Genomic DNA, 21542 nt, shown 5'->3' with positions numbered 1-21542 from the left:
AATAAAAAAAAAATAATTGGCTGTAATTTATGCACTGCATTTACACATATGCTCATCTCACAAAATTTCAGTAAATGCTTTATATGGTAGTATGGTAATGTACATGAGTTTATCCCCACAATTAGTATCTGAGTACTGTATCTATTAATAGAAAGAAGGTTATTACAGGAACTATCTTAAGAACAGCACAGTCCACCTTGGTTAGCAATGGAAGTTCCTTTTTTTGACATATAGTACTTGTACAAGGTGTCCAGAGAAAGTTCTGCCAAACTTCAAGAGGTGTTTACAGTATTTGGTTTATTTTAAGCAAGAATTGTTCCATGAAGTTATCACATCCCTGTTAACACACTTTCTCCCCCAGTCTTTACTTATGGACTCACCCCCAGGTGGTGGGAGCGGGTGGGGAGGGGGAATTAATTCAACAAAAAAAGTGCTCTGGGTCACTCAAATTACCGGAAAATCTGAATTAACCGAGTTCAGAATTTTTTTTACATTTTTCGACAATTTCTGAATTTCTATGTTTAACTATTCTGTTTTCTGTTCAGTTTTTGCACCTGACTATGCCTTGACTGCCACAAAATATTCTACAGTATTTATAATTACTGTGGAAACATAATTATTTTGTTAAATGTACATACAGTACAGTAATAACAAAGTACGGGAATAAATAAATCTAACTGCGAGGTTAGCTGATGAGGCAAAGGGGTGAGGTGAGGTAACATTATACAGCACACATTAACAGCATTACTAAACCATTGTCTTGTACATGTAAACCTGAGCATATGGAGACCCATTACTGTACAGTATAGTACAGTACACTATACAATAATATTTATTAAATTCTGATAAATACACTACAAATTAATTTACTTAGTGTTCAAGACACATTCTGTGGTAAGCACCAGCCCTCTTGAGCAGTGACAACAATGGAGGTAGGAAGATGGTGAGTGCTGGCAACACTATTAGGGAGAGCAGGTCAGCGGGAACAATCGGCTGTTACCGCTCTGTAAACAAGAGAGAAATATACTATATGGCGCAGTAGCTCATCTGGGATTGAGTCTGGGATTTTTTAGGAAAATTAATTATTTTTCGCTGCTTAGGTATAAAGCTAGACGTCGCATTCTGGATTGAGCAAAAAATGTTTTTTAGAAAAAAACGGCTTTTTCGATAATGTTTTATTAATCAGGCACTAAATGAACCTAAATAATATGGGAACTATGGGTGAAATTGCATGCAGTTATAAAGAGATTGTCGGCCTTAAAGCAGGAGGTGATGAGTTGTTCTCTCTTCCCTCCTCCACCTTCTCTCCACTGTTAAGCACCCAAACATAGTTTTATACGTTATCTTAATATAATTCATATTTTTTTCCTTTAATTCATTCATCTTAATCTATTTCATAATATATTCCTATAATAATAATCAAATCTTTGGAACCACTCGGTTTTTTCAGATTCATTCCAAATTCAAATTGTTTAATTCATTTATTAAATAATATACACGAATTAAACTGAAATCCAAATTATAATGATCCAGATTAACGAGGACACAGAGTATTAATTGTTAAGGTTTGACCATAGTATTGTAGACTCATCATTTTGGCAGCCATGTGTCTCAGTCCGTATTATGCTGTATGTATCTGTGACGGCAGGTATAGACGCATCACCCCACAGATGTTTATAACTTGTTTACATAAATTATTTTTGTTATTTGTTTTTTATTCACATTTTTTATTCATACCTTTCTTTTCAAGCTACCAATGATACTAACAGTGAGTATGGGTGTGTGTGTTGTACTAGTCTCACATAAAGGTGTTCTTATTGACAAGTAATTTGTTTATGCAGTTTCCACTTATATTAGAGTTTAAATTGAAGTTCACAACCTTTCTAATTACAAACCTTATATTTCCACCATAGGTATTTAAAATAGTTATGTTTGTTACAGTGGACACTGACCCTAATGAGTAGTCATACCTGTGGGATGCAGTTTCAAGTTTTCACATTTAGACAACAGTAAAAGCTTTACTGTATTTATTATTATTATTATTATTATTATTATTATTATTATTATTATTATTATTATTATTATTATTATTATAAAGATAGAAAAGTTATTATCACAATACTGAAGTTATTTTTTTTAACTCAAAGTTAATTTTTTTTGTAAACTTATGAAATGCTCGAGTCATATTACATAACTTAAGATTAGATTTCTTATACACGAGCCCTGTTGTGTGTACCTTAATGACTTGTTCATGCTAAGAGAGAGAGGTCAACCACCAGCTCCTATACTGTACAGTACACACAATATGTATAATTTATGTAAAAAATACAGAAACTTTGAGTGTGTAATATATAAGCTGTCGGGGCTTGATTGAAGAATTCTGGGAATTTCTTGAAAATCTGGCCTTTAATCCCATAGACTTCAGCAGCTTGGATGACAGTCAGCTGGTCGAGATTCACGGTCAGGGTTGCTGGTGTGTAGTTTAAAGATGACGTCCTTGAAGAATTCGTGATGGCGTCTGGTGTTGACGAGAGTAACCGTGGTCAACCACTAGAGGGGTGATGGATGGCTAACTCTATGAACTCTCACTGGTGTTGTGAGGCGATCCTGTGAGGTCACATAGGTTAATGCACCTTAGAGCTGGTAGAGCTCTTGGAGTTGATTGAGTATGACAGGTCAAGTAGTTGGCCTGTACCAGATGTAGCTGGGTTCACAAAGAATTTACAACAGTCTGTTTTTACACACTACAGAGACACTTAGTTAAACAACTTGGGATGTCTAAAAGGCATTTCTTAACTGTGCCTTGGAACACAGGGTTGTATTGTAGCTGTATGGGTCGGTTGTTCTTTGAGAAGGAAAAACAATGTACAGACAGTGTCTCCACAACACTTGAGAGTTGGGTACAGTAGGGTGTCTGACGTTGAGTCTTTTGTAGTGGTGGATACTCCCACACGGCAGGCGTCCACTTGAGATGGGGGCTATCGGCTTGTCGTCACGAGGTGTTGCCACACTACAGTGAATTATGTTACTCACTTAAATGTTATTTGAGTAAAAAAAAATTTTGTATGTCGATCTGGGATGACATTTAAATATATCACTTGACACATAACGTCACTCACGAGAATATATTCGGTATATAGTCTGTTGCCTTGGAGAATGACACTTAGAATATTTCACTGTTACTTGGGTTACAGTGACGTCGGTTACTTGCACAGTTAGTTACACTGCTTCACTGGTTCAGTTAATGGTTCTCTCTTTTCGCTGCCACCTTTATATATATAGTATATAAGCTTTGGGTAGAGTTCCCTTTAACTTGGCTTATATATAAGTGAGTTGAGGGGTTAAGTTACAAACCCCAAATGGTCTTTTCTCCATTTATTGGTAAACTATATTGGTCACAGTCTATTAGTAGATGCACCGTAATTAACACTGTAAGCTGTGAGTGTTAGTTAAGGACGGGGGCTTCAAGTGAGGACTGGTCCTGTGAAGGGAGGTGCCTCTGAAGGAGAGGCCAGTCTAACCTTACATTCTCAAGGTCGACCAACTGATATAGGAATTTACCCTCACATGAACAGCACATGGCAACTCTCAGCTTATGGAAAATTACGGTAGGGTGATTGGATTATATAACTAAACATATTAACCCAAATTTATATAATTGTTATTGCCATGAGACAGGAGCTAATACACACCTATGGGAGCTTGAGTGGCAGTCTTGCACTGCAGTTTGTGTTATACTTGCACGTGCATATAGATTTAATAACTTTATTGTGATTGTCTTTATAAAACTATTTGTAGATATTGTATCTATAATGCTAATGCAACAAACTCGACCTTTTTATCTCCAATAGCATGCTTGCTATGACTCAATATGTACAGTCCTCCCCAAAAGAATCATTAAATTTTCCGTTGCTACAATTTGAAACACGAGACGAAATGCTTTGATATGATCCCCAGTGCATCATCATAGGTTGGTACGCCTGCTGGCCATATCAACAACAGCTAGAGGTGGGGGTAGGATTGGAGGAGGGAGTCATCCTTGTATGGCATACTAAATACTTCAGTATAACAAAAAATCCATTAAGCTATATTAATGTATGTATCGTGCTGGGTAGAAGCAAGGCATATGTAAACATGCCACTGACTGATGATTACAATAACACTGAAATGTACATTAAATGGAAGTGTTTCAGAACATCATAACGGAGTCTGACGCGAGCCCTTAAAACTAACATTTCACCATTACATCGCTGTACTGATGGTGTTTATTCATACCGAGTTTCACAGTATGGCTACTGTTGTTGTTCACGATATGTCTGTCTTATGAAAAGTGACTGAGCAAATTGTACTGTACATGGGATCTGCCATGTTACTTATACACTATATAAATTGCTTTGGTTTAACAACGAAATAAGGTTTCAAATAAATCAACTTGCAGGTAACAGAACCTTCCATCCATTTATTGTAAGACATTTATCATTATAAGTTTCAGTATGACAGCAGTTGTTTCATAGTGCATAACCCATCATGATACTGTGTGTTCATGCCATCCTAGCTCAGTGTTATATATACCCTCATTGTGAAGGGCAATACTAGCACCTTTCACGTGTTGCGACGTTTCCCAGATAATTCCTTGCTCCATTTGATGTAAGATCCCATTGATGACTGGCATAGCATTGATGTCCATTTATGACATCCACTCCGATTCATGTAATATATTATCTGAAGCCTCGGAGAATTCACATCGTTCAAAAGAGTATGTACAGTACTCATTCATGCTCAAAAGTCGTGGATGTAGAACTACCAACCATTCTGAAACAGGTCGAGTAACATTGCTTGGAAAGCCTTGAATCCGTGGCTAATGATACTTTTTGGGGGACTGTACAATTAACTTATGTGCTCATCAGAGCGCAAAATTTATACCACTATTAACCTAACGAAATATTAATTTTTTCACAACTTTTCTTCTATAACTAATTTTTCCTAAATATATATGGTTTATAATGGAATAAAGTTCATATTGCAATCACATGAAGTAATGAAGGTATAAATATTGCAACAAACCCCCACCTTTTTATCTCCTATAACAAACTTGCTATAATTCATTACATACAATTATCTCTCGTGTGGTGCAGTCAAGTGCGGTGAGGTGAGTAACAGGCCGAGTGTCTCGCGGGAGAGCACCTCCCTAAACCCAAGAATGCTAAGATTGTTATATTAATTATTATTATTTCTTTACAGAGTACTTCCTGGAGTGGAACGGCATTAAGGCACGGTTTCTCCGCACAGACGTTGAATGTGTCAATGGAGTGGTTCATGTCATTGATAAAGTTTTAATGATGAATCGTGATGTTACTGTGTCTGGCTCTGCAGTGCCTACAACTGGATTGGCTACTTTCATTGCCACATTTGTCACAGTTGCCTTTGCTCGTGCTCTTCATCATTAAAAGAAAACAAGAACAAGTTAATGAACATTCTTGTTGTTACTGTTGGAATAAAGGGAATTTTTTGCTTGATATTCTCAGCAGAACCCAACTTGTTTCACTGAGTTCAAGCTGCCCCCTGTAAGACCTTTGTGACTTTTTGTTACCATCTATTAAGGATATTGGAAATGATAAACACAAATGGAAACAAAATGACTAGAACCTTTCCTTGTAACTTGTAGTTACTATATAAATTATGAAAACATTTGTTAAATTCTTTAACAGGTTTGTTGTTTAAATGTGGTACAACATATCAATAGGGCTAAATATGCAATGTCTCAGTTATAGTTATTTCCAAGGTCATCAAATTTACAATGTAAGTTATTGTTCAGAATGAGATATTTGCCCAGTATTGATCAACTATAAATCAAAACAAAAAAATCTTGCTGGTTGTAAGACAACCCAGATGATCTATGGATAAGAAACCTGTAATCAGACTGCAAATTGTATTTTATATACTTTTTAAAACATGGATATGCAGTTGTATCAGACCCCATTCTTAACTAGACAAGAATTAACAACAAAAGTTACCTATACATAAGGCTGTAATTTGCATATCTCAGATACCACAACAATACTTGGTATAATGTTCCTTTCAAACTCTTACACCACGTTTCATGCAGTTCACCTAACAGGAATTATTAAGTTGTATCATAAATGTTGCTAAAAATAAAAACATACAATTTAATTATCACAATTTGACCATAACAAGGGCCACTCATACACTTAGTTATTATGAAGAGGATTTTCATGAATAATAAAATAATAGTTGATGCATAAAACTGCCATGTATAATAAGCTTGTGTATATTTTCACTTTAAAATTTTACATAACAAGTTTCTGAAAGTAATAGAATTTGAAATCAAAGCTTAAGCAAGTACATTTTTAATGCAATAATCAAAGTAGAATCACATGCTGGCTCATGGTACACTGGCATGCAATAAAATATCCCAGCATCATCTGTTGTAGCCTTCAATATGTTATCCATGCAAGTATTTAGTCATAAACAGATTGATTTAGTTATATATTATTGCAAAATTTAATTTAGTCAGTGGTACATTCTACACTAAAGATCAAGCCAGACTGTATGCATGGATGTCAATGTTAAACATTTGTATATATTAAAATAGCCAGACAAAGCTCCAGCTTCAAAAGGCTGTGAGCTCTTGATGAGTTGCCAAGAAGCAAAAGCTTTAGCATCCAAACTTAAAACACATGAAGGAAAAGCGAATTCGAATTACTACTGTAAGTTAAAGTGAATTAGTCCTGTATATGTTAAGTCTATTTTCTTCATTGTATTAAAATATATCACTGAAGTCTACTGACAAGTGAAATTTGATTGAAGTGTTCCACTGCTAAAAACTGGAGATTACTCAGTACAAGTGTTCGTCTCACCCAAAAGAACATTAATTCCACTCCCTGCCTGTTTGCCTTAAAGTGGAAAGATTAATTGCTTCAACATCAACAGTGTTCTTTTCAGTTGTGATGCACATCAGACAAGTTTTCCTTACTCTTTAAATACATCTATCCTACATAGATTAACTTTCATAGCAATTCATCAATACTTAAATGCCTCAGTTATTTTTGTATGATTATGTTCATTGATATTGTTATAGTTTATTGTAGTTCTCGGTAACTACAAGGGAAATTAGAGGAGGCATATTTTTGGTGATCTAGTCAGCATAGTGATGTACAGAAGTCAAGACTGCAATCTTTAATACACAGACACAAACATGTTTTTCATATACATAGTCATGCAAGCAAAGTATTTTAGCACTACATGCACATATGATTACCTTAAGATGTACATAATCCTATCACTGCCAATGATATCTTCATGCAGTGTAATGTCGAGACACTGAAGCTTCAAAGTGCTTCAGAAGCAGCTTCAAGTAACTTCTTTTCTTTGTGTAAATTACCTTTACTTGTGTAAAGTTTTAACAACAGTAGTTAAGTAAGGATGGGAAGATCCTTGAAGTGCTTGTATGGTAGCTACTGTTAAAGGTGGTTTGTGTATTGTACTGAAAAAGTTGTCAGTCATTCCACCCTGATTTGGGTAATTAATGACTGTTCACATAAATAGAAGACTTTCAACTTTTTCAATTAATGAGGCATCTATGTAATGATCAATTGGTGTTTTTTTTTATTTGAAGAGTTGACTTGGTTATACATATATTCCTGTTCACATGGTGAATGTTATTCATTCATATGAAGTTCATTCCTAATTTCATTTGGCAGTTGAGAACATTTTGAAGTTATAGTGTGACCTTCCCCTAAATGATTGGTTAATTATTTCATAACAAGAAATATCACTTCTGTGTGAAGATGATACACAATGCCTATTGTAATTATTATTTTCCAGGAAAATTAGAAATAAAGGCATCATCATTTCTGTACATAGGACTGTTTGATGTTGAGTGTGTATTGTAGAATTATGTAGGAATGTTGCAGCCTATCTCATGGAAATGTCTGTGAGAGCAGAGAAAATGTGTTCTTTGTGTCTTCAGTGCTATTTAGGTGAATCACTTTCATGAAAAATGAGATGCCCAGCGTCAGTGTTACAAGTTTATATGTAAATTATATGTATTGTCTTTTCAAAGATCTCTGTACAATAGTGTGGACTGATACATTGTGAGGTGATACACCCTTTCTCAGTGTAGGTGATGAGTGTAAGGGGTGCACACAATCATCCCAAGGAAGTCATTCCTCTTTTCTTGAGAATAGTGTTTATCACTGCTCATCACTTGGCAGGTCTTGGGCATCTTAGCAGAAGGTAACAGAAATAGAGATATGGAGTATTTCAGTTGTGTTAGTTGCTCTTGGTCTGTGTGTAAAAAAGTACAAGATGCAATCAACTCAAGTGTTTACACCACAACCGTTTTTTTGTGACCAGACTCAATGCTTCTGATTTTCAAGCCATTGTAAATTTGGCATTGTGCACTATGAGAAGTTTGCTGTGGGATATTTTTCCTAAGCAAGATTTAAATTGTAAAGGAAATTTTGCTTTCTTTCTTCCATCATCTGTAAGCTTTGCTAAGCAAGATTTTATTTCAGCATCATTTAATTAAACACACTTCTGTAGTAGGTCAAGCAACTTTCACTTTTGAGATTTGATTGGTGATCAACTGCTTCAGATAGATCTTCAGTTTGGGATATCTTTTCTATTGAGGAGCAAACTGGAAGTGAATCTCTGATGTTTTATCTAAAGCTTTTTATCACTTTCCCAATGCTCGTGATGGAATGGAAGTTGGCATTTCTGCCTAGCTTTTACATAGTGATTATTTATGATGTAAGTGTAGAACTCTATCACGTATCTTAGGAGATTATTTTGATGTCAACAGTCAGTTAATTAATAAATAAATAAAGCTGTAAATATTGGGTATTATTTGTACTCTTACCTGTAGATATTTTAAATGGAGAAGTTATAATGTGCTACTGTAGATGGTACAAGGATCAGGCCTCCCACTAGTACAGAAAACAGTCAGACCTAACATCTTTGAAATAAGATTTGTGAACTCTTTGAATAACCTGCCAGAATGTGTGAGCACATTTATGACGAGAGTTAACCAATGCTGGCACATGTTAAGGTGCAGCCTCTTCTACTTCCACCTGTAACAATCAGCATTGTCAATCTACCCTCTCTGTGTGGTGTGAACCCTGGGACTATCGACTCTTGAATCCGAAACATTCACGAGCAAGGGAGGGAGCAGGTGTGTGAGTGGGTGGGCTAGAGAGGTGAGAGAGTTAAGAAGTTATCTGTGCAGTTACAACACAGGATATATTAAGCAAAGATATAAATACATAGGACAAAACACAAATTACAGTATGAGTAAAATGTGTTACTGCACATTAGGGTGGTATTCCCAGCTTGTGCTACAGGTCTGAAGCATTCTATGCTTATTTACTGTAAAGAATTAATGAGATAATAGACTACTGTGATAAGACAACAATACCCCCCCCCCCCACAAGTTGCACACACATGCATCGGTCATGCTGTATTCCTCCATGTCTTTCCCTCCTCCTGCTGAAACCTAAGCAACTGTTACTTACTCCAGGGGTGATAGGGGGTTGGGCTGGGGCTTCTACATATGGTGTCCATTTACATAGGGGTTGCATTTATGACCCAATGACAGATGTCTTGTAATTTAATTCCATAAGCATCGTCAAAGTAATAGTAATACAGATTACTATTTATCTGTTGTCTACTGGGCGGTGAGGTGACGTCGGGAGAAGGGGGTAAAGTGTGTGTCAGCACCTGGTACAGATACACTGTGTTTAGTGAGAGATCCTCATTATGTGAATAATAATATCTGGTGTTTCCTTAATTTGGGAAACACCAATAACATATTATTATCCACTCTATTATGTGGACAAGCAACACTGCTTGCTAACTTTCACCAATACCTGCATGGGGCATGACGATGTATGCCATTGTATGGGGAGAAACATTATTTGTATGAGTTTGTTGTATGTTAGCATACAATATGTTATATCAGCTGATAAATTAAATGATATGAGTATTGATAATAGATTATGCATCGGTAACGGATTCTCTTTTCAGGGCAGTGTATTCCCTTCTCCCGCTATTATGTGCAAAAGACTCGGTAAGCAACTCATTGAAATTTGCTGCCATTTTCTGTGCTCATCTGTGGGTAGTAGAGTGAACTGAGCTGAGAACAGTTAAAAGGTATACAGTATATAGGAGTGTGGAACTTGTGTTGTGTCACAGGGCAAGGAGAATAACTGTCTTAATCCCTTGACCATAATTTATGGTCCTGACTTAACGAAACAGCACCTGTAGGCCTTGTCCTTCAGTCCTTGACACCTGGATTAAAAAGAAAAAATCACAGGTGACCGCTGCAAGACCCAGGTGACCCCATCGACCCCATGATCTCTATGTGTCCCCTTTTGATGCATCTTGCAACCCCATATTTGGTAACCGATGGTTTAAACCAGGGGTCACCAAACTTTTTTCACAGTGGGCCGGATAACTGAAAGAATGACGAGCGCGGGCCGCATAATCATTCTGTTCAATACTTGCAAGCCAGAACGAAAGCTCTGGTAACGTCAGAGCGTAGGCGGAGCTACCACGAGCCGGGGAAGGACTTGGGATCCGGCCCGCGGGCCGTAGTTTGGTGACCCCTGGTTTAAACCATCGGAAAAACACATTGCTCAACTCGTGAGCCATGTTGGTTGAAAATGTAAATTGTTATATTTTCATCTCTTTCTGTGTTTGTCTATCACCCAATCTATCTACAGTACATCTACCTGTCTATCTGTCTAAACTACTGAATTAATGTACCACTAATATAGCTGGGAATATGATCAGTGCTGGAGAGGGTGCTGAAGGCTGCTGTGTTGTGAGTCATGGATGAGTTTTGCTGCCTGGGTGACATGATCAGTGCTGGAGAGGGTGCTGTTCATTTTCAAGTCAGAAATGGCTGGAGGAAGATTAGGGAACTGTTGTATTTATTGTCAGCAAGAGGACTTTCCCATCACATGAAAGGAAGAATGAATATAACTGATGCGACAAGTGTGGTGTTATGTATCAGTGAAAACATAGGCAGTTAAAGAGGATGACATATGCAGTCTTGAGTGAGCTGAAATGAGAATGGTGAGGTGGATGTGTACTGTGATGCTGAAAGATAAGAATCCCGTTCAGAGCTAGGAGGACGGCTGGGTATTGGGGGTATTGGCTAAGATTTACATACAAGTAGACTGAGATCAGGCATGTGGAGAAAATGGATGAGACCAGCTGGGTTAAGTGGTGCATGAGTCTAAATGTGGTGAGGAGGAGAGCCAGTGGTAGGTAGGCCAAGAATGATATGGGGAGAGGTTGTAAGAAATGATCTTAGACTTAAGAACCTGACAAGATAGACTGCAAAAAATGGTGCAGCATGGAGTGTTATTGCAGCTATCCTTCAGAAGTGTGAAAAATGGCTGTATGATTTTGATGTGGATGATGATGATTTTGATCTATTTTCTGTATAACTTTCAGTCTATCTATCTATCTATCTATCTATCTATCTATCCATCTATCTATCTAAACTACTGTACTGTATTTCTCACCATATTAAAGGCAATCACTGATATAGCATGAAAGGTTTATAGCCCCAAGAAATTTCACTTAAACTAAACTTGCATGAAAGGAACAAATATTTACCGTAAATGAGAAAAATTGCAATGTGTTCCATAAACTGTACAGTAGAGTTGACCCTCGCCAACCGAAGATTTTCCATCCACAGATCCCGGATATTCATGGTTTTTACCCTGCAAACCATTTCACACAACCATGACATTGCATTTCAAGAATCTGTGGATAAGTGTGGCGTCTTTATCCCTCTGCGGTCTAATATATTCCTCCGTAAATGTGAGGAATTAATAAAAAATTATAATAATAAATAAAAGGAAAGAAAAATACTGTACAGTATAGTCTGCATTTACGCGGTCAATTGAACCCGTGGAGGTCCGCGTAAAACGAGAAACACGTAAACGAAATAACAGAACATATGGGATTAATTGAAATAGAGACTGGGCTGACTACCCAACTACACTTTTTCCAACACAATACGTACGTTGTAGTAAAAATAACATCTTAATTTTATGATGGTACTGTACAGTCAGTTCTGCTATAACGCGACAGTTGTGTTCTTGTAAAACATCATGTTATAGAAATTCGCGTAATAGAAATAACAGGGCTTATGGAGAAAATAGGGTTAGGTGCAGGTTACTACTCGAAATCGAAAAAAATTTAGTAGTTAGCCTGACACAAAGGATAGCACAATCTAAATAAATGTTACATTCATATCTAATAATGAAATCATACAGTAAATGTTACACTTTACCTTGAAAAAATATGAATACTGTACAGTAATACCCCGATTTACTCGGTTTCGCTTTACGCGATTCTACATTCTACATTTACACGGTACCTAGCCAGAACCGGAATTTCATTTTACGCGGTGCATCTACTCATATACGCGGGTGAAGTATAATTTTTTTATTTAGCTCATAAAATTCATACAAATTACCCAGCCAGAATATAATTTACATTGCTGGAATTCTTACATGATGATCATTTTGAATATAAACATCATGGATTTTGCATTAGACATACAAATTTTAGATCTAATGTAATAAATTGGTTTACACAAAGCAAATATTTTATCTTTTGTGTAAAATATATGAAGTTTACATTCAAAATATTCCCTGACCTGCAAGGAATCCAGAAATGTCAATTATATTATCCTAACTTTAGTCTGAGGTATTATTTATTACTATACCTTAAAATCTAGTGTTTTCCCCCAAACATTTCTCAGAGAGGGAGGAGCCAGTGAGCTTGGAAGAGGGGGGGGAGAGTTGAGTCCATTATTTGAATGGACATTAACCTGGTGACTGTATTTCTCTTAAATATTAATTGTGTGAGCATACCATCATAATATTAAGATGTTATTTTTACTACAACATAGGTATTGTGTCGGAAAAAGTGGAGTTTGGGGGTCGGGCCAGTCTCTATTGGAATTAATCCCATATGTTCTGTTGTTCACTTTACGCGGTTTTCACTTTCTGCGGTACCCGTGGGTTCAATTAGCCGCGTAAATCGGGGTACTACTGTATAACTTGATGGGGGAGTAGGTTAATGTTGAGGAGTCATGCAGACAGGATTTGACAGTTGTCATCGTCATCTTCAGTATCAGGTGCAGGTTTGGTTGCATGGGAGGGCCGAAAAAAACGTCTAATTCCAGAAGTGGATGGCTGTGGTTCAGTGTCTTCAGACTGTGGTTCAGTCTGCTTCTTGGGGGTTAACTTAAAAAAGACGTCTAAAGTTTGCTGCTTTGCCGTCTTTCTTCTTTCACAAAGAAGCTATTCATAAGGTGCCCAAAAAGATTTAACACCACGAACTGCAATCCTGCTCCTTTCTGCATTGTAGTCATTGTCTTCCAAGATCTGCAACTGCTTATCAACTTCCCTCAGGATAGAAGACAAAACAGAAGTGGGAAGCTCACGTGGTTTTGCATCCTCGACTTCATCATCTTCATCATCTTCTATTTCCCCAGCAGCAACAAGTTGTTGTAGATCAGCTGTGGAGAGGTCTTCACAGTGGGACTCGAGCAGTTCCTCAACATCAGCACTTTCCACTACAGCAAAGCCAACTTTCTTTGCAAGAGAAACACAATTTTCTTTTATTTTTGGGAGCTCCTCTGATGCATCAAAGCCTGTAAAATCATGAATTAAATCTGGGAGAATCTTCTGCCAAACTCTACTCAAGCAATCCTTACTTACATCACCCCAGGCCTCCACAATGATGTCAATTGCATGCTTGATGTTGAAACTTTTCCAAAACTGAAGAACACTGGCCTTATCATTTCCTTCCTCAGTAGCTGCAATAAGTTTCTTAAATGTACACCTCAAATAAAAGGCTTTGAAGGCTGCTATTATTCCTTGGTCCTTTGGTTGAAGGAGAGATGTTGTATTTGGAGGTAGAAAGAGCACTTTGATATTGTCAGAAAGCTCAGCAATGGTGGGAGGGCGGCTTGGTGCATTATCTAAAATGAAGAGAATCTTAAAATCTATATTCTTCTTCTTGCAATAATTTTTAAAAACATTTTCAAAAACATCCACAAGAAGGTCAGAAAACATTTGTCCCGTCATCCAACCTTTTTTGCTTGACCTAAAATGAACACCTAGAGTAGACTTTATGTAACCCTTTAAAGCTCGCGGGTTAACAGAGTGATACACCAGCACAGGCTTAAGCTATAAGTCTCCACTAGCATTTGCACCCAACAACACTGTCACGTGGTCCTTCGCAGCCTTAAAGCCTGGAGCATGTGCTTCATTCTTGGAAATGTAAGTTCTTGTTGGCATGCGCTTCCAGTATAAACCTGTTTCATCCAAATTAAAAATTTGGTCTAAGGTGTAGCCTTCTTCCTGAATCAATTTCTTTACAGTGGGAGGAAATGCCCAGGCACTTGCTTCGTCGGCACTTGCTGCTTCACCACATAACTTTACATTATGAAGCACATAGCGGTTCTTAAAACCAGAAAACCATCCACTACTAGCACTAAAGGCAACCACATGAGCAGGATTTTCAGCTTTTTTCTTTAGGTCCTCATATATTGATAAGGCTTTCTCTTTAATGGTGAGGAAGCTGGTCCCAGATCGCTTTTTCATTTGATCTTCTATCCAAACACTTAGAACCCATTCCATCTCCTCAAGTTCCTTTGGCTGTGAATTCACACTTTTGCTAGCACTAAAGGTTTTTCCAGCCATACAGCTTGCTTTAATCTTTCCTGCATTGTCTCTAATGGTGCATAAAGTAGACTCCTTTATTCTCGTTGCACGCACAATATCACATGTTCTTTCCTTATTTTCAAAACGCTTGACAACATCAAGCTTTTCTTCAAGTGTTATAGCCTTTCTTTTACGCTCACCACCAGAAATGCGATCACCAGAACGCTTCCAGGAGATATTCTTCTTTTCCATAGTCACAAAATTGGAGAAACAGTAAGCAAAAATCACCGAGGACGCTTCAAAACTTCCCACACGTTTCAAACTGATCGTGTGTGATGTAAACAGAGAGCGCGGGTGTAAAGCGCTACATATTTTGTTTTTCTCTCTTACGGGTATTTAAAATTTTACGATTTACATACACTGTACAGGTATACTGTATACATAAATATTACATAAATTATTTCTGCAATTTTTCAAAAACAAAACACATAAATCAATTGAACATGTGATGTCGAACGTGAACTGTAAACACTGCAACACCCCGCGCCAAGCAACAACAACCGTTCGAGTGGAATCGCGTTACAGCCAACATGCGTTCGCGTTTTAAAAATATTGTTCTTCTATTCATCAATCGCGTTACAGCCAATTCGCGTTGACAAAACACGCGTTATACGAGAACTCACTGTAAGTAATATTAGGAGGACATGTCACTACCTGGCATTTAATTGCAATTCTCAAAACCCCCTCCTTCACCCCCCACCATACGCATCACAACCTTCATCTCTTGCCTCAGAGCGAGCAGTAAACAAAAGTCAACTCTCGAGGGGTGGCGATGGGTGGGTTATCGGCGTCGCATTCCGAGCTATATCACAAAAACTGTTTTTTAGAAAAAAACGGCTTTTTATCAAGTCGGAATGCAACGCTCAGCAAGAATACCCGAGCAGGAGGTGGAGAGGGAGGTGACTCTGCATACAAGGCCCTGCTGACTTAGGTCCAAATTATGTTATAAACTGTTTAGAATATTTCCAAAATACTCACTTCCAAGGATACTCACTTTATTCTGATGAGGAAGAAGGTCCTGGTTGTGGAGATTGACTAGGTGGGGGAGGGGACCCCAGCACCACCACATTTGAAGCATCTTTCAGAGATAGATGAAGATAACTGTCTTTGAAAGTTTTTGAAGATCTCCAAAAGCCCATTTCCTTGATCTGACTGAAACTCATATGCCGCAGAAAGGCCACAGACCCTGCATATTTCCGAGTGTCATGTGCCAAAAATTTCTTGCCAGGGTCTGCTTGATTCACTAATTGAGATTAGGATTTTGTCATTTGACTAGCAGAGAATCTCTTACCATCCTTTGATGAGAAAACATAGGAGCCTCGATTAGGGAATCTGGTTAACCATTCCTGAAGATTTTTAACTGGGCACAATATATGAGGAACCCTTGTTTCATCCATTAGACATTTTATCCTAATAGGTTGAGCTTGGAAATCTTCCCTTTCATTTTTTCTTAGGATCTCCGTAGGAAAAAGGGTAACATCCTTATCAGAAAATACCAGGAAGGCTGCCTTCTGGAGTAATTTATCCCTGTTATTACGAACCACGCCATCTATTGTGTCATGATCTAACTACCCAGGACTACCGAGCAACGCCATCTAGGGACGCGACCCGAGTATGACTAGTCTTAGTCACCACCCAGGGTTTCCTTTCTCCATATCCTGGTTGTTGCGTCGCCTCCTCCAACTCTTCCTCATCAGCTCCGGATCGAGGAGAGTTCAGTTCACTCTGGGAAGTGACCACACTTGGATTACCTATCCAGGAAACCTACGGCACAGTGACTACCTACCATCTTCTTCAATACTCAGCCCTACTCGTCAGACACTTCAGCACCGCACTTGAGTATTGTAACCCTATATTACCTCCCACCTCCACTTGCTTCAGATTGTTGTATGTTGTATAAATATGTATATACTGTTAAGCCAATGTTGCATATGTTCAAGTTAAGTATGATTAAGGGTAAATTATAGAAAGCTGGATATTTTGTTAAGGAATTTATTGTACTTTATTATACACAACAAAAACTCTCATCCTTTGTCTACCCTTTTATAGTTCGATTGTCATTGTTTGTTTAGTTTTTTTTATTGTTGTTGCCTGTTGGGATCTGGGTAGACTTTTAACTATATTCTAAACCAGTTTCTAAATCCCCAACTCGTAACAAATGGCGACCGTGACAGGACCCGACCTTAAGTGCCATATTTCTTCCCCCCTTGTTACTCCTTGTTAATTATTCCTCCCAGTCACTTCTGTTCACAATTGCTTTACGGTGGTTTAAAGTTCCCTTCATATGTGTGTGCATATATTGGTATTATCGTACAGTAAGAGTGACAGACGTAGGATATTAGGTTCCGAGTGTCATAAGGCTTACCTGTTATTACACGTAGGCAGTCGTGTAGCAAGTCTTATCGAGTGTAGGGAAGAATCCGGATCTGTTTAATGCCGTACCCTCGCTCCAGAGTAGGCTGTTCCATAGTCACTAGTTTAGGGTGAAGTGATATATTGGGACGCCGCGCTCTGCCAGGACCCCATAATTATAAAGCCTCAATTATTGTTCTTCTCATTATCTCATTCGGGGTCAATAATAAAGTAACTCAAGGGTTGTTTATCTGGATCTTTATATTAATGCCGTAATACGCCCTTCCTGTTTCAAGTATCTTTCCAAGTCTCTTATCCTTATCTAAGGATCTTATCAGAAGAACAATATTCATAAGTGTAATTTCCCTAGGTATAACTTGGGTAGTTTCCGGGACTTTCTGGTTATCCACTGCCGTGATATTTTCTAGGGTAATCCACTTATCTTATCTTTTTGGCCATTAGTTAATTTATCTAGTTTTCTTAACAAAGACCACCTCAGGTTTTGATCTCCAGGATTTTATTGAAAATCCTTCCGTATCTAAATTACGTGTTAATATCCTGAAGAAAGAATGGGAAGGAATAGCCACTTATTACAATATCCCATATTCACAGCAAATGACTAAGGAAGTGTTAAAAAATCAGGTAATTGAAATGTTGGTTCAACAAGAAGTTTTAGAAGAATCCGCTGTTGACCAATTAGCGCCCATGTCCAATACACTTCAACCACTATCTACCACCCCTCCTCACTCAGAAGTTGCCTCAGGTCTGGCTAGCCTTCAAGAAAAAACACAAAGAGTAGACGCCTTAGAGATAGAACGAGCTAGGTTCGAGTTCCAAATCAAAATGAAAGAACTCCAGTTGGAACAGGCCAAGTTGGAGCATGAGGAAAGAGTAAAGTTGGAACATGCCAAGTTGGAACAGGCCAAGTTGGAGCATGAGGAAAGAGTAAAGTTGGAACATGCCAAGTTGGAACAGGCCAAGTTGGAGCAGGAGGTTAGACTGAAAGAACTACAGGTGAAAGAGACAGAAGTCACCTTAACATCGGAGTTTAAATTAAAAGAAGTGGCATTAAAAGAGAGACTAGCTGCTTTTAACCCTGCTAATGCTTCTTCCCTTGTTCCCGAGTTTGATGAATCCGATATGGACGGGTCATTTAGGACTTTTGAGAAAATAGCCGGGAAGAATGAGTGGCCTAAGGACCAGTGGGTGTCGATTATTTAGTTCTAGGTTATATTAGGCAGGCTCATCAAAGAGTTTACTCGCTGTTTAGACCAGATGGTGGCCTGATAACGTAAAGAATATCTCCACTACCTCTTATGCTATCACGCCAGATAGATATCGGCAAGTTTTCATCAAGCAACCAAAACATTTTGCCACTGTTGAGTTTGCTCAAGAAAAGCTTAGGTTTTCAGAAGTGGTTAGAGGCTACAGAGACCTCCACATTTTTTCAGGATTTGTTAAACTTGGTAGTCCTGGAGGTGGAAGAGCAAGATACCATTTCATCTTGAAGCATGTGGAGGGCATGGAGAGGTTAATTTAGGGGCGTGCTGCTAAGGTGAAAGCTGATGCGTACGCCTTGCTGGTGGAGTCACTGGGCAAGTAGGGAACGTGGTACTTTCAGCATGTGGCCCAGAACCTCTAACAATTATGATTACCTTGGGTACATGGTGGTGGGGTCAGAAAGGTCCCACTACCCCCTGATGCAACCAAGTTTATTGTTTACTGCTTAAAAAACCAAGGCCATACAGTCCAGATCTTGTAAACACCCAAAGTGTCCAGAACTACAAAAGTGGATAGTTCTGGATCCCAAATTCAAACCCAATAGCAACCACCAATGTGGAAAGGCCCATCGGGATCTCTTCTCTTCATTCTTCCTTTGAGGGAAAGAAATTTCCAGTCATAGAGGGGTCTCGTTTCTTTTTTCCTATTCGTATACTACGTGATACGGGCGCAGCACAATCTATCCTCCTGTTTAACGTCATTCCTGATATATCTACCGCATTTACTAATGATGTTCTAATTTCAGATCTTTCATCCATTCAACACCTCCCTTAGCTAAAGAATTACTCAATGTCATGATTACTGGGGGAGGTGCAAGTAGCCGATAGAAAAAGATCCAATGCCTGTGAGTGGCATTCATTTATAATTGGGTAATGACTTGGTAGGAGATCTGAGTGGTTCTGCTTATAAGACAGTCGACTCTCACCTGTCCAGCTCCACCACTGACCTTGAAGAAACTATTCCTCACCTTTTTCCCCCATCTTGTGCTGTCACCCGGTCACAGGAGTGTGCAGAAATGGGCCCTCTTCATCTAAACCACCTCCAATATCTTTCCTACCCACAGACGATCTGTACAATAAGACCATTAGTAGGACTGAGCTCATTTAAAGCCCTTAATCCCCAGTCCATCTTTGAATAAAGCTTCATCATGCATAGTTAAGGGGTAAAGATTTTAACACCCTTCGCTTGTTTTTATTATCAGAGAGGGGTTTTTGATAGAGGTCTATAGACCCCCTGAGCTTACCCATCTGAACGTGGTGCAAGCCATCAAGTGGTAATTCCTCCTCGATCCAGAGACCAGCATTAATTGCCGCTGCCCATGATGGTGTTCAGGACATTTGGGAATCTGAAAACTATAAAAAAGCTCACTCAATACTATTACTGGCCTGGACTTAGGAAGGATGTGTCAAGTACACAAAATCTTGTCATATTTGTCAAATGGTAGGAAAACCAAATGAAAGTATACCAGCAGCTCCATTAAACATGATATTTTCTACACCATTTGAAAAGATTGTTGTGGTTAATGTGGAGCCCATTACCAAAGACTAAGAAGGAAATCAATTCCTGCTCACAGTTATGGATACCAGTACACGTTGTATCTGAGGCTTTTCCACATAAAAAGCATCACTTCAAAAATGTAATCAAACCTCTTTGCACCTTTTCACTTCGATGGGCATTTCCTAAGAGATCCAATCCGATCAGGGCACCAATTTACAAGCAATCTTTTTCAAACGGGTGATGAAAGACCTCGAGTGTGGACCATTTGTACATCTTCGACTTACCACCCATCAAACTTTCAAATCAATGCAAAAAAAAAATGCTGTATAGAACGCAAAAGGAATGGGATGAAAGCATAGACTTCTTACTCTTTGCCATGAGGAATGTCCCCAGGGAGTCATTGGGTTTCTCCCAGTTCGAAGACCACTATATGGGGAGACAAATTAGGGATTTGCCAAAATAGTAAAGAACAGTGGTTTGACACTCCATCTATTAAGCCATAACAGTTTCTAATACATTGACCTTTTCTGTGGGACAAAATTAACTAAAGTCAGACATTTATCAAATCCAAACTTAAAAAAGTCCAGAAAAAAATGCATTGAAGTCCCATATAAATTAGATTTGAAAGATCATTTTCTCAGGCCCAGAGCAGTGTTACTCTTTCTACCCATTCAGGCTCTCTCTTAAAAAGCAAGTTTACTGGTCCTATATATTGCTAATAAACTATCTCCCCTCAACTATATAGTCCCTTCTCTGATCAGAAAAGATTCACATTGTTCACATTAATCTCATGAAACTTTACCATTCAGGCAGTCAGAGGAAGACATCCTAGAGGCTATAAGCCTACCTGTATTACATCTGCGAGCTTTGTCAGGGCCAGAGCGAGGACAGATGACATGGACCTATTAAGATTTAGACTTCCCTCTACCTAAAAAGAAAACCCTGCTAACAGTCACATACTCAACAAAATGGATGAGTATATTTCTGTTCTGAATCATCTCCAAGCAAAAGATCTCACTAAGTTATTATCAACATTTCCTAAAGTCACATCAGACCTCCCAGGGTTTTTGCAATATGCTTAAACATGATATTAAGCTAATCTCAGATGATGTACAACCCATTAAGGCAATCAGCATATCGGCTAAATCCACAAAAGAGAGATTATGAAAAAGGAGGTAGATTTTTTGTTACCAAAACATAACCAGCTAATTTCAAGTACCTCCCCCTGGGCTTCACCTTGCCTTCTCGTTCCAAAACCGGATAGCAGTTTTTCGTTTCTGTACTGATTATCGTAAAGTGAACCAGGTCACTGTCTCGGAACTCTACCTTTACGCTTTGATTGAAGATATAATAGACAGCATAAGGCTGTGCAAAATTTATTACAGCGGTGGGCTTGATGAAAGGATGTTATCAAGTGGGACTCTACAGATAGGGCAAAAATACTGTAATCTAGGCATTTATAAACTCCATTTGAATTATTTTCAGCAATATATGGTTATGGTGTTTGGCTTTTCTAATGCTCGGCCACATTTCCAGAGGGCAATCATTCATAGGTTAAGACCTAGGTGGGACGTTAAGCCTACCCTGGATGACCTGGTGGTGATGGGACGGCTGGGACAAACATCTGGTGGGTTGGAA

The 21542-nt window shown here is 38.4% G+C and overlaps 2 protein-coding genes across 2 annotated transcripts in view; one reads left to right on the top strand and one right to left on the bottom strand.

Moving 5' to 3' along the window:
- LOC121858947 (fasciclin-1-like) overlaps nt 1-8856 on the top strand; it is a 109546-nt gene extending 100690 nt beyond the window's left edge. The window contains exons 14-15 of the mRNA XM_042355602.1: nt 1751-1768; nt 5242-8856. Of these exons, the coding sequence (XP_042211536.1) occupies nt 1751-1768; nt 5242-5447 (224 nt within the window). The 3' untranslated portion in view covers nt 5448-8856. The remainder of the gene's footprint in view (nt 1-1750; nt 1769-5241) is intronic.
- A 4490-nt stretch (nt 8857-13346) lies between these two features.
- On the bottom strand, nt 13347-14135 carry LOC121858963 (tigger transposable element-derived protein 1-like). The gene is made up of 2 exons (XM_042355621.1): nt 13767-14135; nt 13347-13640 (listed from the first exon to the last, which is right to left on the bottom strand). Exons 1-2 carry the CDS (start codon nt 14133-14135, stop codon nt 13347-13349), a joined length of 663 nt encoding a protein of 220 aa, XP_042211555.1.
- Between the last annotated feature and the right edge of the window lie 7407 nt (nt 14136-21542).

The sequence above is a fragment of the Homarus americanus genome, unplaced genomic scaffold (genome assembly GCF_018991925.1).
Source record: "Homarus americanus isolate GMGI-L3 unplaced genomic scaffold, GMGI_Hamer_2.0 scaffold8226, whole genome shotgun sequence".
NCBI lineage: Eukaryota > Metazoa > Arthropoda > Malacostraca > Decapoda > Nephropidae > Homarus > Homarus americanus.
This window is presented reverse-complemented; position numbering and strand designations above follow the sequence as displayed.

Excerpts from the sequence above, each read along its gene's own strand:
- LOC121858963 (XM_042355621.1), bottom strand. The coding sequence starts at position 14,135 with ATGACGGGACAAATGTTTTCTGACCTTCTTGTGGATGTTTTTGAAAAT. Across the intron at positions 13,641-13,766 it reads TTGTGGAGGCCTGGGGTGAT|AAAGTTGGCTTTGCTGTAGT; the intron begins GTAAGTAAGGAT and ends TCTCTTGCAAAG.